Consider the following 16,631-nt stretch of genomic DNA (forward strand, 5'->3'; position numbering starts at 1 on the left):
CTCTACTATCACCAGTCATCGCGAATATATTTATGGAAGCCTTTGAGAAGAAAGCCCTCAACACCTTATACTAACATACGTTTTACTTCACTAATCTAAGCTTAGATATTGACATCCTGTAAAAGACACACAAAAAATAAAACTAATATTTTAATCCCATAAACTAATTCTGAAAATTCACTTTTTCAGTATCAAATACCTCAAATAAAACGTACAAATATATAAACTTAAAAGCGACCCGTTTGTGTGGTGCCACCGCAAGAATCGTAAACCTAATAGGATTGTCTAATCCACCAAATCTGTCCCCAAGCGCAATGCGAAAACTCTCGCTGGCTGTGACGTAGGTGAAGTCCTATATTGGCGCGTTTACTATGTAAATGCATGGAAATAATCTGAAACTGACCCGAGTTTTGATGGCCTAATATAGTATTTTGTTTGGATAATCACCCGTTATGTTCATTTAATGTCAACATTAAATCGTTTCAGTACTTATTTAATAATTATTGGGAAGTGACGTAGGGTAGGGTCTCAGGTAGGGTAAGAATAATACTATTGCAATCAAGTTTGGCTTATATGTATTATCTTGAAATACATATATTAATTAAAAATTAAATAATAATATTATTAAATATAAAACTAGCAAACAAAACGATTTACTTGTAAAACTTTGTGTTTTACAGCATTCTACCATTTTAAATATACAAAAATTAACAAATACTTATAAACCAGAAATCCCTATTTTTGGATATATTAAAGAACATATTAAAAACAAAAAATATATTAGGCATACACAACAACTATTTATAGGTGGTAGGTAAATAATAATATGTATTTATATGTACCCTCATATGTACATAATATAAAAAATACATATTACTACATATACTTAAATCTTTATTATACAATTTTACCATACTTTCAAATTTTTTTTCTGCGGGTATCATCTTGCAAAGATTTTCTTTTTAGACTAACGTTATATTTTACTTTTAAATTTCTGAAGTTTATATGAATTATTGTTCTCAGCTTACAAAAATCTCTAACTAAACTAAATGGTAATACTTTTTCTGTTTTAAATATTTCTTTTGCTAAGTTTTTTGCCACCCCTTGCCCTTTTCGAAATGAATCACCATAATGAAATTCAAAATAAAAGTTCCATTTTTTATTTAAAAAAAAATGATCAGAAGGCTTTATAAGGCCCCCATATGATAACTGTTGTACCCAAGACGGAATGCTATAATGATGATCTGTGGTAATTTTATAAGTATAATCTCCTAAATTGGGAATATCTGTTTTGTGTTTGTCCTCTCTTCTACATCGAACTATCGACTCGTTCTGAATAGTTCGGGATACTAGATCTTTCCCTTTGGGAAAGCGATGAAAACTAAATTTTCGAGAACTTGCTTTTCATGAAAATAGTTGTTATTGCAGACATACAGGGCACATCTCGTTCTAGGCATACCTAACTATTTTTTGTTGTAACTTATCCCACTGAAAAAGGTAAAAGAAATGTATTTCTTACATTTACCTATATTATTATGTGTAATATTTTGAGCTTACTTCCTAACTAACTAACCAAAGTCTTTGTTTAAGGTTAAAAATACTGTTTTTCTCAGTTCTCGCCACTAAGCACATACAATTTTAAAGTATTTGTTAAAGCTTAAAAACACTGTTTTGTTCAAGTTTTTTTTACAGAAATACAATTAACACAAACATAAGCGCACTACTCACTAGTTTAAATTATTTTAATTGTTCAAAGAACACAAAATTCAATGGTGTAATACGCCTTCAAATGCATTGACAGAATACAAAAACACCGTTAGAGGACTTCGCTACGTCACAAGCGACCACGTGCGATCCATAATTTTGGCGAACGTATGTCTTATGGGATTGGGCAATCCTGTTAGGTTAACGATTCTTGGTGACACCGTTGTTTGCAGTCTTTTTTTTTTGTTTTATTGTAGAGTTCTTCTTATTCTTCTTTAATTGCATTGTTGTCGACATTGCACAGGTCGTGTTATGGTCTTTATGGTTAAGAATAAATCTTTATTGTAGTGGTGGGAAAAGGAGGTTTCGTGTGACAGGAGTTTTTCAAATGCGAAGTATTTGGTACCCGTGAAAATAATTAAAATCGATTACGGCAATTAAATTAATAATTCTATCTATGAAGGGTAAACATATCGTTACCATATAACCTACGTAAATAGTTCTAAATTTTTAAATTAGGTTTTATTTTTAAAGATAGAAAGATAGCATAAAGCATCTTCTGATAATTTTAAAATTATGTTATTATATGGTTTTGATGCTTGCGTATAGCGGCGAATTCATCTCGATATTGTGAAAACCGCCTGAGCCATAGAAAAATAACAATCAAATAATGCCTAAACTTTATTATCTTTTAAAGAATTTGGGTGGATCTCTCATGCGAATTACGATCCCATAGAAGCGAGAAGAATATGGAGAATAACCTCACTATGCCCAACAGAAGTAAAAGAGGAAGAAGAACTTCACTGTGCATTTTTCGATTGCTATTCCTTTCTTTGGATGGCTAAATTTTTCTTCCATTTATTAATGATTGTATAGCTGCCCCTGGTTGATGATGATAACATACGTAGTCTCTTAATTAAGGCATTCTCTCAGATTTTTGGAAGTGTCTCATCATTCGGTCAGAAAATGGTCCAATGATCCTGACTAACTTGGCCAATAGCATTAAAAAAAGAAAGTCATATCTCACTATGGTCCCAACTGAAATTGCGAAACGTATAGTTCAATTGAATCTCAATATTTTTCCAAGCCCTATTTAGCTCAGGATCATTATTTTCAAGAATATATTACAAAATACGTTAAACAGAGTTTTATTAACTCAGATTTGCTTGTTGCCGTTTACAATGTTATATTCATTACACAATTAATGGGGTGGAGGAACCGGCATAACAGTTCTCATCATGGGAGGAGGAGGCGGAATGGCGTTGAACATGGGCGCCCTCGGTGGGGGTGGAACCGGCAACATTGGAGGAGGAGGCACTCCGCCTATCATCGCAGGACGAGTAACAATTGTTGTTTGCTTTTTGTTCTCTATTTTGAAAGCAAACTGCAAGAAGAACTGCTTGGTGTCTTGGTTGCAGTGGGTCCAAAACTTATTTTCTGTTTTCTCTACTTCACGGCTCGGAACCTAGAAGATCGCCAATACTAATCAGATACTATCCATATCAATCGAAAATAACCTACCTTGAATGCAATCGTTTCATAAGGTTCGGCAGCAAACAACAAATATTGCCACTTGCGGTCTGGCGGTTCAATTCTTTGCTCGTAGGCGGACATAAATCGGTGCCTGGGTAAAACATGATCAGCAATTTCTGAAAACAAAAAACGGATTAACAAAACTTTGCGCGCAATAACCCCAACAAAGTACCAGGGTAATCGATTTGAAACAACAAACTCTGCTGGCCCGTTTCGGGATCCCTTTGCTTGGTTACTCTATAACCAGGCCGGCCGATTTTAACGAACTTTTTCGGCTCGACTCTGGGTTTATCGGGCTGCAACAAACTGGGCGCGTCTTTGGCCTCTTTGGCGGCTCTCCTGGCCAAATTAGCTTGATGCTTCTTGCCTTGCGTGTGAGCCAAATAGCTTCCCTCGTTGTTGTGTAGAGTCAAACAGAGCTTACATTCGTATGAACCCAAATGATTTTTCATAAAATAAGGATCCTTCTGCAAGTCGATAGTCTCCAATGCCAGTTGCCTTAACCTCTCCCTGCGATCACGGTTAGTTTCTGACCATGATGCTACCCCACCTCCGCCCGTTTTACCACCAGGTCTGTTTTGGAAATCCATAATTTTTTATATTTTTAGGTTTACTTTGAATAATAGTCAAAATCGACCACTATAAAACATAAACCCAACACAACGCAACCATCCTTTTCTTCTTCATTCCAAGCAAGGTTGGCTCATTTACTAGGAACACTCGCCCAACCACGAAATCAAAGAATAGATGGAAAGTTGATCACGATAGACGAGGAAGGTTAGTATCGTAACTTTCCATAAGTGTTGCTCGATATCGAGGAATTGTTAACCCCAACTAACAGCAGCAAAAGTTGAAACTGCATAAATAACTCATGAAACTTATTTCAAATTGTGTAAAAATTTTAAAATAGGGTTTCTAGAAACGCTGCAAAAGCTTTTTAAAAATCCTAAAATAACCAACGCCAAAGTTTTATTAAACTTAAAATAAAAAAAATAAAACTTAAAATAAAAAAAATAAAACTTAAAATAACTTGATATTTATTGTACTCTCACTAAATTTGTAAACATGAAGTGGTTTCTTATAAAAAAAAAGTTTGCTTACTTAGCTGACAGGTGAAATATGATCTGTGGTCTCCAAAGGTTATCCAGCTGCACAGTGTTGCTAAAGTGCTAACTAGGAAATTATACAAAATGGCGAAACAGTGGGTATAAAAATCGTAATGTTTTCAAGATATGTAATAGTAAAGTTCACACCCTCTTAGTTTCAAGTTGTTAGCAAAAATTAAAAAAGAGCCAGTTTTTTGGTAGTTATTTAATCATTGAAACAATGTAATGGCAAAATTATATGGCCAAACAATGTGTTTATTTTCGGTACATCAGCTGTTGAAAATGATTTAAAAAACTATGGTTGCGTCAACTACCAATTTTGTTATCTATGGCCCATCTATTAAATACGTACTGCTGGATTACCACTATAAAAATTGTTATAAACCCATTATAAATAACTGTTATGTTATAATAAAATAAAGGTAGACTTAAATGTATAACTGGTTGCGTACAGTTTTTTGACACTTATGGATCTTAAATAATAGTGAAAGAATAACATGCTCCCCACAGGTTACCTTTGTAAGTTGTAATTTCATTATATTATTATATATAAAATTGTGACAAGAAATCCTATCGTTTATTAGTTTGTATTTAATTTTTAATTTCAAAATCCTTGGTTCTTTCGTCTTAATCTTTCATTCTTTAAAAAATTAGAAAAAAATCTATTGGACATTTTTTTTTACTTTAAGACGTGAGCTTTGTTAGTCACTTATACTATTATGTAATATACATAATGTACTTTTAATAAAGCCTCTATTTATTTTGCATTTATTTTATTTCGGAATACGCACCTAAACGTCACTATTTGCTAGGTGCTAAATAGCCAATGCGGTATGTGCGATTAGTGATAATTAATTTCCAATAAGAAAACCCAATGTTAGTATGGTGTTAATTGGAATAAAAAAATGAACAATGTATAGATCATTTAAACCTGGACGTAAACAAATCGTTTTGTTTCGTTGTGACGACAAAAAATGCATTCGAACTATTTCGAAACCGCGCGATCCACTCTGTATAAGATAAATAAACATTAGAAACTATAAATCCGTACCACTCGGAGACGATGACGTGTATCCTTCGTATCAAACTATTCCGCTCCATACGTTTCACAGAATTCCTGCGCTGTAACCAACAATGGCGTGAGAACATGGTTGCCGTTTCTAAAATATTTTCGTTTACATCCATTTATTTCATGGAAGCATACTTATGGCATTTGAAAATGAACATAACAAATAAATAAAATACAAAACAGTTTCATCGTGTAAAGTATAGTAATTTCGTGTATACAGGATGTCCCGAATTTGCATTGCAATTGCAATTATACAGGGTGTTTTCTAATTAAGTATCAATAATGAAGGGTACGTTTTATGGGTTTATTTTAAAAATAAAACTTCATGTGAACATGTGTCCTAAGCATCTTAAAGTGGTAAAATTTTCAAAAATAAAATAGATTTTTTATTATCTATAACATCAGTTTTAATGAAATTTGGCAGAGGCATTATTTAGTGTGCCCCAATTTTTTTAAAAATACACCAGTGCCCGGCATTTTCACCTGTCCATTTTGGAAGACATTGGCCACTGATTTCTCCTAAAATAAAAATTATTCTTAGAACCATTTCTAAAACAAATTAATTCTTTCTTTTCTCTGAATGATCATAACAACGTCGTTAATATGACAGCATGCAGAGAATCATTTTGACAATTATTTGACATCAGCATTTTACTAATGAGGAGTTGGCAGATATGCATTTTATATATTCACAGATATTTGTCAAGGTTTTTAGACAAAACTGTGCATTTTCACTTGTTTGACCAAGAAGTACTATTTACTAATTGACTCCTTTTTCCTGCTAGAAAGGATAAATGGCAATAATTATTGCCGGTTTTTAGAAGTTGCTTTGCCAATGTTTCTAGGAGAAGTACCATATTTAATTAGGAACATAACTTTAGTGTTGCAATAAGTGTTGCAGTGCAGTGTTGGCGGACATCAACCATGGCCTCCTAGGTCCCCAAACTTAAATAGTTTGGACTTTTTCTTATGAAGGCATCTGGTTTATCGAACCCCAATTAACACTGTAGAGGAGTTGAAGGATCGTATCAGAGTTTTCTGGGAATTAATAAGAAACACTGAAAGTATACTTCAAAGAGTTTCTGTGTTCTACTTTTTTCAAAAGGGTTGTTATTAATTTATTAACAGACAAAGTTGTTAAAAAATATTAATAGTGGGTAGAACTTTTTTTTTAATAACAATCGTTTATTATTTATTTTGTTATTAGGATGTTAGATTATTTCATTAAAACTGTAAAACTAAAAAGTACAATCTTCTAATATTGTTTTTTCTGAAGGACGCTAGTTGGTAACTAAAAACCAGATATCTTGTTTTCGATAGATATTTTATTTTTCACAAAAAAAGTTCTCGACTTAACTAGTCTTACGGTTTTCATCTAAAAATATGCATGCTGTCATATTTGTCGATATTGTTATGACCGTGCAGTGAAGAGGTTTTTAATTTTTGAAGCAAGTAATTAATAAATAAATTTCTTTAGAAATGATCGGAGATTGATAGTAAATAATGCCTCTTGATACAAAGCACATGTGTGCCAAATTTGATTATAATATTTAAAGCGGTATTGCAGATATTAAGAATATATTTTATTTTTACCCTCATATATTAATAGAGAATTAGATTGTTTAGGGGTCGCATATGAACCAGCAATTAAGGACATTAACGATTCTAATTTAAACAAATATGTATTAGCGAATATAATAAACTCTCAATTAATAGACAACAAACACAAAGAAATTTCTCAAATGTCACTAGTAAAAACTATCAAAAACAAAGCTTCTGAAAATAACATAATATTTACTCGTACAGATAAAGGGAAGACAGTCATAGCTATCGATATCCCAGAACTTTTCCAATATATTAAACACCATCCTACCAAGTTATATCAAAGACAAGTCAATGAAGTAATTACTAACTCCAGACTATTTAGTAAAAAAGACAAGTATTTTTTAAAAATTATGAATCCACAACCGCCGAAATTATATTCTTTAGCTCAACTACATAAACAAGATATGCCCATTAGACCAGTCGTGTCTTATGTAACAGCTCCAGCAGTTAATAAAAAAACAAAATTAGTAAATATTTTAAAGTTCCATACAGATTTTAAACCTAAATTCGCAATAAAAAATTCTTTTGAATTAATCAACAAAATTAAAGATATCAAAATCTCTTCTAACGCAACACAAGTGTCTTTTGATGTACAAAACTTATTTTCCAGTATTCCACCTATAGATGTGATAGATTTAGTACATTTCACCATAACTCGGAAACAATTTAACCCATTGGTGAAACAAGATTTATTAGATTGCGTAATAGTATCTTTAGACCGAAATTATTGAGAATTTAATGGACAGATTTACATCTCTAAGGATGGCTTGATTATGGGAAACCCACTTAGTCCTTTGTTAGCAGAGATTTTTATGGATAATTTGGAAAATCATACTAGAACATTCTTTAAGTAAAAATTTTCTATGGTGGTATAGATACGTGGATGATGTCTTTGTTTGCTTTGTTGGAACGAAGAGACAATTGAATTCTTTTGTAAATTACATTAACTCATTACATAATCCTATTAAATTCATTATCGCGATTGAACAGGATAACTCTATTAATTTTTTAGAATTAACTATTACGAAAACGCAAAACTAATTAGATTTTTCTATTTATCATAAACCTTCACACATGGACCCAGTCATACATAACAGCTCAAATCACCCTTATACACAGAAAATGGCTGCATTTCACCCTTTTATACACAGACTTCTTAATACGCCACTCTTAACAGAAAATTGCACTGAACAACGGCTACAATCCGTCCATTACAGATAAAATTAAAAATAAAAGCAAATCCAGACAACAGTAAACTCTATTTATCCGAAACCTAATACAGAACACGAACAATTTAAAACAATTACATACATAGGAGAACCCAGTGAAAAAGTTTCAAAACATTTGTCAAAATGGGGTTTAAAAATAGCTTTCAGAACTAACAACACAATAGGAAAATTTTTAAAAAACAATAAAACGAAATGTTCAAAATCTCAAAAGTCAGGTGTCTGCAGGTTGAAATGCGGTTCTTGTTCTAAAATTTATATTGGACAAACAGGAAGATCCTTCAAGAAACGCATTAGCGAACTTAAAAGAGCGTTTAAAAACAATCGTCTAGATTCGAATTATGCTACACACTTAACCACACAAAAACACATTTTTGACGACAACTTAGATATTTTACATACAGCCTCAAAAAGTAGAAAATTAAATTTATTGGAAGCCATGGAGATTAAAACAAATTGAGACATTCCAATGTATTGCTTAAGGATCAATTAGATTTAAATACCTCTCCTTTATTGAACTTAAATTCTCACAACAACATTAATTAAGGTTTTATTGTCATTTTTCAGTATATATAGTAAGTTGGGCAAATTCTGTTAAGCATATAGAAAAAGCAGAACAATCGTATATCCATATTGCAAATAATATAGAACAAATAATAATTGGAACAGACGATGATAACGATAACGATACTGATATATTATGTGAATAGTTTTAAGTAACTCAAGTAGGTAATAAAAATAATTTGTAATTTTATTTTAGATTTAAACATAAATATATACATAAATAAATAAATATTGTTTAATATCTTTCCTAACAAAACCCCAAATAATTAAATTTTTAGCAAAGTACGGACCTTTTCGGCCATATTTCATTCTTACAGCTTGCCCGGGTCTTTCCTTAATTCGTATCAGTTAGTCACTTTCTTATATCAATGAACAGACCATAGCAGGTAGTTTGTAAATATTGCATTTGATAAAGACAAGGTATTGAAATAATTGTTCTGTGAAAATATATAATTTCGTTAAAATCTGAACTTTTAGTTCTTATTTATTTGGTTAAATGGATTTTCATCAAGTAAAAGCCACCTCAGTTCTATTTTTGAAAACCCTACTACCCTGTATCTCAATAGTTAAGATGTTTAGGACACATGTTCATATGAGGTTTTCTTTTTAAAACACCCTGTAGAGTTGTCCGAATATTGTCAAATTTTTTATTTGATAAAGGCACGGTGTATCGTAAACCAATAAATAACTGAAAATTTTTCGTTCAGCTCTAATTGTGTTAAATGGATTTTTATCAAATTCAATAATCTTAAGGACAATTAAAATATCTTAAAAATTGCTGCTTAAATAGTTAAATTATCAAGTAAAGTGAGTAAATCCACAGAATTTTTCTGATATCAAAACGCGATGCATTTCCTGTAGGATTTTTGCGGAGATCAGTTCGGCAACGTCGCACGAAGCATATCTTCTCACTCCAAGCGGCCAGCAGCCCCGCAGGTCGCAGGATCGCAGGAATAGTTTCGATTCGTCGCTGCTGGGGTTCGGTTTTGTCGTCGTTCCCCTTTGAAGCGATTTTTTCGAAACTACATTGTAATGTGCTGACGCACGAGTGTTTTGCGTTTGACCGCGTTCTTTTCGGACGTCCCTTTCCGCAATTAATAATTTAATTCGAATTTATTCGGCCCAAAGTCGCAGTTAAAAGGTCGCGAGTGCCGTGACGAATGGGAATTAATTTGGTCATGGATTTTATGATCAGTAATTAGTAGACGGTAAGAGTATTTTTTTTAAAAACTTCATGGACTTCAAATATACATTATCTCTTATACCTTAATCTCTAAAAACAGTGTAGTAACACTGGCTCGGAGATAATAACAAATATATTGATGATTACTAAGTACAATAACTATAAACTTAGCTATATGTTGTATGTATTTTGAAGGCTTGCAGTAATTTAGAATAGTCATAACTGCAATGTTCAATTTACAATACAATAAAATACCAATAAACCACATAAATTGCAAAAAAGGAGATGAAAGCAATTAAAATTGTTCCAAGTTCAACCCCTATAAAATAATATATAGCAACTGTTTTAAAATTATTAGTTCGCATGAGATAATTATTGCAAAAAAAGAAAATTTGTACGTGTATATACAAATTAAAAATTGGATAGAAAATTTTAGGACTTGACTTACTCGAAAATCACTTGCAATTTGCTTGTTGGCTGAATATTTGTTGTGTTATTTTTTTTTTAAGTTTAATAGTGCACGGTATTGTAAAGTTTGTAAACGTTATAGGAGAAGTTTCTTTGAAAAACAGACGTCCTGTGTGGTGATGGAGAGATAAGACCCCTAAATCTAAGGTTCAATCTGTGAAAATCTGTCCGATATGTTATTTTATTTGTCAAGTAAGGAGGACTGTTATTAAAAATAATGTTGTGAAAAAATACCAACGAGTCTAGTTATGTCCATGAACATCTTGATATAAAGAATTTAAGAAAAATATTCACCTCTATTTGGTGTAATATTCGAGTTATGAACCAGGAATGACTGTATCTCCCAATTTCTAATACGTTTAAAAATGTTCCATCATATCAACTACTCTATCAGTGGTAATATTCTGAAAAAAATTACACAAGTGAGGGATCTTAAATCTCTCATCAATAGTTTTCAAGGTTTTATTAATAGACAGCAGTGCCCGCGCTTATCTGAGCCTGTATTATGCTTATGTTGAACTTGAAATATGTTGGAACAACAATAACTTGTGCTGGTAAACAATATTTGTTACTGCAAATGAAAAGAATCTCATTTATTGGGTTGTACTAAGTGTCTCAGCAAAAAGTACGACACTGAGGAAAAAAACATAAATTAAAAAAGTGTTTGACCCATAGTATATAGATACTTTATTTATTGTATATAACATAAAAAATTTTGAGTATTTTTCGACGAAAATTTACTTTTCCATTTTTTGAGCAAAAATAGGTCTTTAGGATTTTTTTTATACACTTGAATCTATGGCGAAAACGTATTATACAGTGTGACCACCAAAAACGTTTTTTTTTCTAATTAAAAAACTTATATTTTTTAAATGGAACACCGCGTATTTACCACTTTCATTGGGTTTGGGATTTAATTTCTTCTTATATATAGGTGTTATCACAAAAAATGGTAGATTGCCAATTTTATATTTTATTTTAAATCCTAACATCCTATTCTAACTATTTTTTTTAATTTTATATTAATTCAATATAAAATCAGTAAGTAATGCAAGTAAATAGAAGTTATTACTAGTTGCAAATCATTTTCTACATAACCTCCATCTTTGGCAATACAACAATTTTTGCAATAGCATTTCAATTCGCTTCTGAAGCCTTAAGTGCTTCTACCTCTTGTCGAATTCTCATTTTTAAGCCTTGAACACTATTACACTTATTCTTACATGCGTCTTTTATCCAGACCCATACAAAAATCCAGGGGCGTCGAGTCAGGGCTCCTTTCCGGCCAATCCATGGTCCCGTAGCGATCATACCAAAATGGAAAACGTTGATTTAAACAACCCCTAAGAGGCATTACGGTAGTAAATGGCGCACTATCTTTCAGAAAAAAATCCCTTTTTTATCGATCACAGATATCGATCAATGGAAATATATAGTTCTCAAATCAAACGAATAATTAGAATTTTTAAAAAATATCCATTTAAAAAAATAAAATTGGCTGCTGTCCCGGCACAACGGAACACCCTGTATACATAAAGATGCTATAAATAGAATACATACTTAGGGTCAAACACTTTTTGTATTGTATTGAGATATGACTATTATGGATTATTGGCGATTACTATGGACAAATTAGGACAAAATCAAATTTAACTCTAGTAGAAAATATAATGTCAAACGTCACGTCTGTTGTCTCTGGTACTATTACTATGCTACGGTTCAAAAATGTTTTTAATAAACATATTTGTATTTATATCTCAAAGGGGAAAAAGGATATGCCGTTTCCACTACTTGCTGTGTTTTTTTGCGCTCTTTCATTCTAACCAAAAATATTTATATCATTATATTTGAAATTTTCGAGAAAATCATAAAAATAGCTGTTTTTCACATAAAGCATCTCCTACCGACTCGTGAAAGAATTAATATCGTGATATTGACATGCCACTCCAAGCTCCTAGAAATACTCTTTAAAACTAAACTAAGTTCGTCGAAATCGGATAAGCCAAAAAAAAGTTATTCAACTTTTTCTAAACCAATATTTGACACTTCCCCCACTCTTAATTTGACGAGAATTGTTTAAACAAAAACGTTTCCTTATCTAGAGGAGATTACGCTAGATCTAATTTTGATATAGGTTAATTTGTAATATTTTTGAGGAATCCCGTTTTTTCTATTTTACTAGCGAGGTTACGCCCCCTAGCAGCCATTTTATGAATGTAGGAGTAGAGATGTAGGACTAACGGTTCCTGAAATATGGCCGGCGTTCTTTATTGACGGGTCACCCGGTATATAGCGTAAATAAAATGTCCAATTTTTGACATAAAAACAATAGGTCAAAATGATAGCAGCGCGCCATTTTAAGTGTCACTGGATACCTCTTTTTAAGTTTTTTTTTACTTACTACAGTTTTTGCAATACAAAAAAAATAATTAAATGCATTTTTAATTTCATTTAGGTAATGATGCGTGTGAATATAGCATTAGTGCCAGGTGATGTTAGATTACTGTGAGTGCGTCAAGCCTATGACTTGTTACAGGATGGTTAAATGTTACTTTCCGTAATAGGTGAATTGGACGGCACCATTGAATGAACGGCCAGCTCGATCGCCAGACCTAACACCTCTTGGCTTTTTCCTTTGGGGATATCAAAAGAGTCAAAAAAGTGAAATTTATGTTACAAAACCAAATTCAGTTGAAGATCTGAAAGAGAAAGTTTGTTTGTTTGCAGTGTAATTCCCCTAGAAACTTGGCACAGTGTTAGGAACGAGTTTATTGACAGACTTTACTATTGTCAAAGTGCACGAGGTGATAATTTCGAACATTTAATAAAAGAGTTGATAAAATGACAAAACTATTTAAGGTTAAGTTTTCAAATTCGGTATGCGAATAGAACGTGAAAAGACCTTTAAACAGAGATATTACATGATCCCATTAAAAGCAAATAGCCAAAATTTCATTTTGACATTTTGTTTTTTTGCCAAAAATTAGACGAGCATGCTAAATGTCACACAAAACACATACAAAAAATTACACGGCCACTGTATAATTTTTTTTGCAATTCAGTTTTAAGTAAAATTGTGCACCTCTCATATTTCTATTATAGATTTAAAAAAATATACATCATTTTAATTAACGTTAATAGTATATTATGCAACAAGTGCGGTAAACGGCATTTGACTCACGGGTTTATTTGACACGAGCGGAGCGAGTGTTTAATAAACGAGTGAGTTAAAAAGTTTACCGAACGTGTTGCATATTATACTTTTTCTACGACCGTTAGTTTTTGGGTACTTTTTCGTAAAACAACACGAATACATTCACTGACATGACCGTCAGAATTGACAAACGTCAAAATTCAAAGCATGGGAAATATCTCCGAAAACATCCGATTGCTCCCAAATCCGTGCGGCAAAATCCCGGAAATGTCCGAAGTGGTTCGGATTCGTGGGAAAGGATACTGAAGTGGTAAAGTGACGCTTCCCGCACGCTAGAACGGTGGGTAATCAGGTATTTTATAGACGGGAGTAGAAAAAGTTAATTTTTCCGTCATGCTAAAGTCGGATATAAATTCAAAAAAATAAAAAATAAACATAGTAGCGGGTTTGATGAAGTTTCCAGTAACCTATTAAAATTTGTAACTGTTGCAATTGCTCAACCACTGATTTACATAATTAATAATTCGTTAAGGTATGGGTCTTTCCAGAACAACTAAAGTTTGCTGTAGTCATACCAGTTCCAAAAAACAGGCGATGCAAGTCAATTAGAAAACTACCGGCCTATCAGTTTACTTTAAACATTCTCGAAAATATTTGAACATGTTATGTGTAAGCGTATTGTCGAATTTATGAATGAAAATAAATTATTCAATGAATGTCAGCATGGGAATCTATAGGGAGAATCCACAATGACTGCTCTGTTTAATTTGGTAACTTGTGTTCTAAGTGAGCAGGAAAAGGGAAACCTTTCCTTAGGCCTCTTTTTTGACCTGACAAAAGCATATGATACCCTAAACTACGATATTTTATTCAAGAAACTGTACCGATATGGTATCCGAGAGGTGACGCTAAAGCGGATCAAATCATATCTAACAGGTAGAATGCAACAAGTAGCCATATGTACTGGCTTGGATAGAATTGTATCTAGCCCTGCTCCCTGCTGGGAATTCCACAAGGAAGTGTCATTGGTCCTATTTTATTTGTACTTTACATAAATAACATAACAGAATTACTTACAGGAGTAGAAAATTGTAAAATAATAGTGATATAAATATCTTAAAGAACGCAGCCACGAGCTTTATGACGACAGTTGAACATTGGTTTCATAAAAATTAATTGGTTGTTAATAATGACAAAACAAATGTAGTACTATTCAAGACGAACAAGAGAGAACAAGCTGAACCAAAAACGATAAACATCAATGGATGTGAAATAGACCTAAGCAACAAGATCAAATTCTTGGGGATGTTCTTGGACAATATGTTAACTTGGGAATTCCACGTTAGTTATGTTGTGGGTAAATTGAACAAGGTATGTTATACGTTTCGGGTCCTAAAAAACTGCATAGGTATAGATAAAGATGTTATATCATGCTAATTTTGAAAGTCATATTAGATATGGAATACTACTATATGGGAGTTGCAGAGACATTGAAAAAGTATTTATAGTACAAAAGCGTGCAATCAGAATACTTCTAGGCCTAGAAAGTAGACAGTCGTGCAGAGGAAAGTTCAAAGAACTTAATGTCTTAACAGTAACTGCAGTGTTCATATAGGAGTGCGTCATGTACTTTTTAAAAAATAGATCCTGCTTTACTCCCAATGAATCACAAACTGTTTATGCAACACGCACACAGAATTTTAGTTTTCCTCACCATCGAGTCACAGGGACTGAAAAGAAACAAATTTTTAATATTCTAGTCAGAGTCGAACCATACACTATGGAAGAGTTTTACACCAAGATCAGGAAATTGTAAATATTGTTATTTAGACGCTATTTAATGTGTATACATACACTTTAAATAAACATATATTATTATTATTATTATTATTATTATTATTATTATTTTCGTAGGTGCCTCATCAGTCCATTTTTGTCCTTCCTTAGGTTTCATTCCATCGACAAAAAGGGCCACTTTCATAGTGTCTTAGTGTCCTCTGTGTCATAGAATCAAAGAAAAAGAAATGCAATACGAGTTTTCATTAAAAACTTATTTCTAGCGTCATTCTAAAGTCAGATATTTTCGTAATCCATTTTGTTTTTGCTAGATTTCATTCAGCCGTTCACCAACGGCAAAAACTGCCACTCTCACCATGTCTACTGGCGTTTCTGCCGGTAACAAGCACAAGCGAGCTAGTTCTACGGGTACCACGGGTACCGGCGACGAATCTTTCACGTCGGACGACGAAGAAAACCTAGAAATAGAAGAGACGGACATCACCATCCGAGACCATGTCACCAGGAGGTTATTTGAAGGACGAAGCTACAAGTGTCCCGCGTTGGACAAGCAAGTGGAGCACCGTAACAGCTCCGACAGCTCCATGTACAGCGACTTGGATTTGGAAAAGTGCGACTTAGAAGTGATTTCGCAGTTCGACTTGAAAGACGACAGCGATAAGAGCTTCGAAAGCAACAGCGATCAAGTCGATTGGTCCGGTTCTGTAATGCAGGGTAAAGATACCATCGTGAATGGATTAAGGGACGAACTGAAACAGGTCACGCGACAATTGAATTTAAAGGACGAGGAGTTGGCGAGGGTGAACAGGATTAGGCAGGATGTAGAGACGGAACTGGAGGATCTCACTGCTAGTTTGTTTCAGGTAAACATTTCGATAATATTTCGGAAAGTGTATCTTTTTTTAATGCTAGGCCCTTGTACTCTTCAGAACAGCCTTTACTTTCGCAACTAATGATTTACAATATGCAGGGTGTTTTCTAATTGAATGTCGAGGGTCCATTTTAAAATGAAAACCAACATATGTCCTACATATATATATATATATATATATATATATATATATATATATATATATATATATATATATATATATATATATATATATATATATATATATATTCCGTTCATCAAACAACAACTCAAATCACTCAAGCAATTAAAGTTATTGAAGTCTTCTCCAAACATTTAACATTTAAACTGACTAGATTGTTTCCTTCCTTT

At 32.7% G+C, this 16,631-nt stretch overlaps 2 protein-coding genes across 2 annotated transcripts in view; one reads left to right on the top strand and one right to left on the bottom strand.

The window, feature by feature from the left end:
- Positions 1 to 2,844: 2,844 nt before the first annotated feature.
- Positions 2,845 to 3,941, bottom strand: LOC132704812 (splicing factor 3A subunit 2). The gene is made up of 3 exons (XM_060675080.1): positions 3,410 to 3,941; positions 3,226 to 3,353; positions 2,845 to 3,169 (listed from the first exon to the last, which is right to left on the bottom strand). Exons 1-3 carry the CDS (start codon positions 3,825 to 3,827, stop codon positions 2,906 to 2,908), a joined length of 810 nt encoding a protein of 269 aa, XP_060531063.1. The 5' UTR covers positions 3,828 to 3,941; the 3' UTR covers positions 2,845 to 2,905.
- A 5,814-nt stretch (positions 3,942 to 9,755) lies between these two features.
- The window catches only part of LOC132704842 (guanine nucleotide exchange factor for Rab-3A-like), a 32,460-nt gene continuing 25,584 nt past the window's right edge, over positions 9,756 to 16,631 (top strand). Inside the window, exons 1-2 of the mRNA XM_060675119.1 lie at positions 9,756 to 10,015; positions 15,721 to 16,272. Of these exons, the coding sequence (XP_060531102.1) occupies positions 15,766 to 16,272 (507 nt within the window). The 5' untranslated portion in view covers positions 9,756 to 10,015; positions 15,721 to 15,765. The remainder of the gene's footprint in view (positions 10,016 to 15,720; positions 16,273 to 16,631) is intronic.

Source organism: Cylas formicarius, unplaced genomic scaffold (assembly GCF_029955315.1).
Source record: "Cylas formicarius isolate icCylForm1 unplaced genomic scaffold, icCylForm1.1 PGA_scaffold_7__23_contigs__length_41026272, whole genome shotgun sequence".
Classification (NCBI taxonomy): Eukaryota; Metazoa; Arthropoda; class Insecta; order Coleoptera; family Brentidae; genus Cylas; species Cylas formicarius.

What these genes read in the sequence shown, in the direction of transcription:
- LOC132704812 (XM_060675080.1), bottom strand. Translation starts at nt 3,827, where the DNA reads ATGGATTTCCAAAACAGACCTGGTGGTAAAACGGGCGGAGGTGGGGTA. An exon ending in GTTTCAAATCGATTACCCTG is followed by an intron (nt 3,354 to 3,409) that starts GTACTTTGTTGG and finishes TTTTGTTTTCAG; the next exon opens with AAATTGCTGATCATGTTTTA. An exon ending in ATGAAACGATTGCATTCAAG is followed by an intron (nt 3,170 to 3,225) that starts GTAGGTTATTTT and finishes GCGATCTTCTAG; the next exon opens with GTTCCGAGCCGTGAAGTAGA.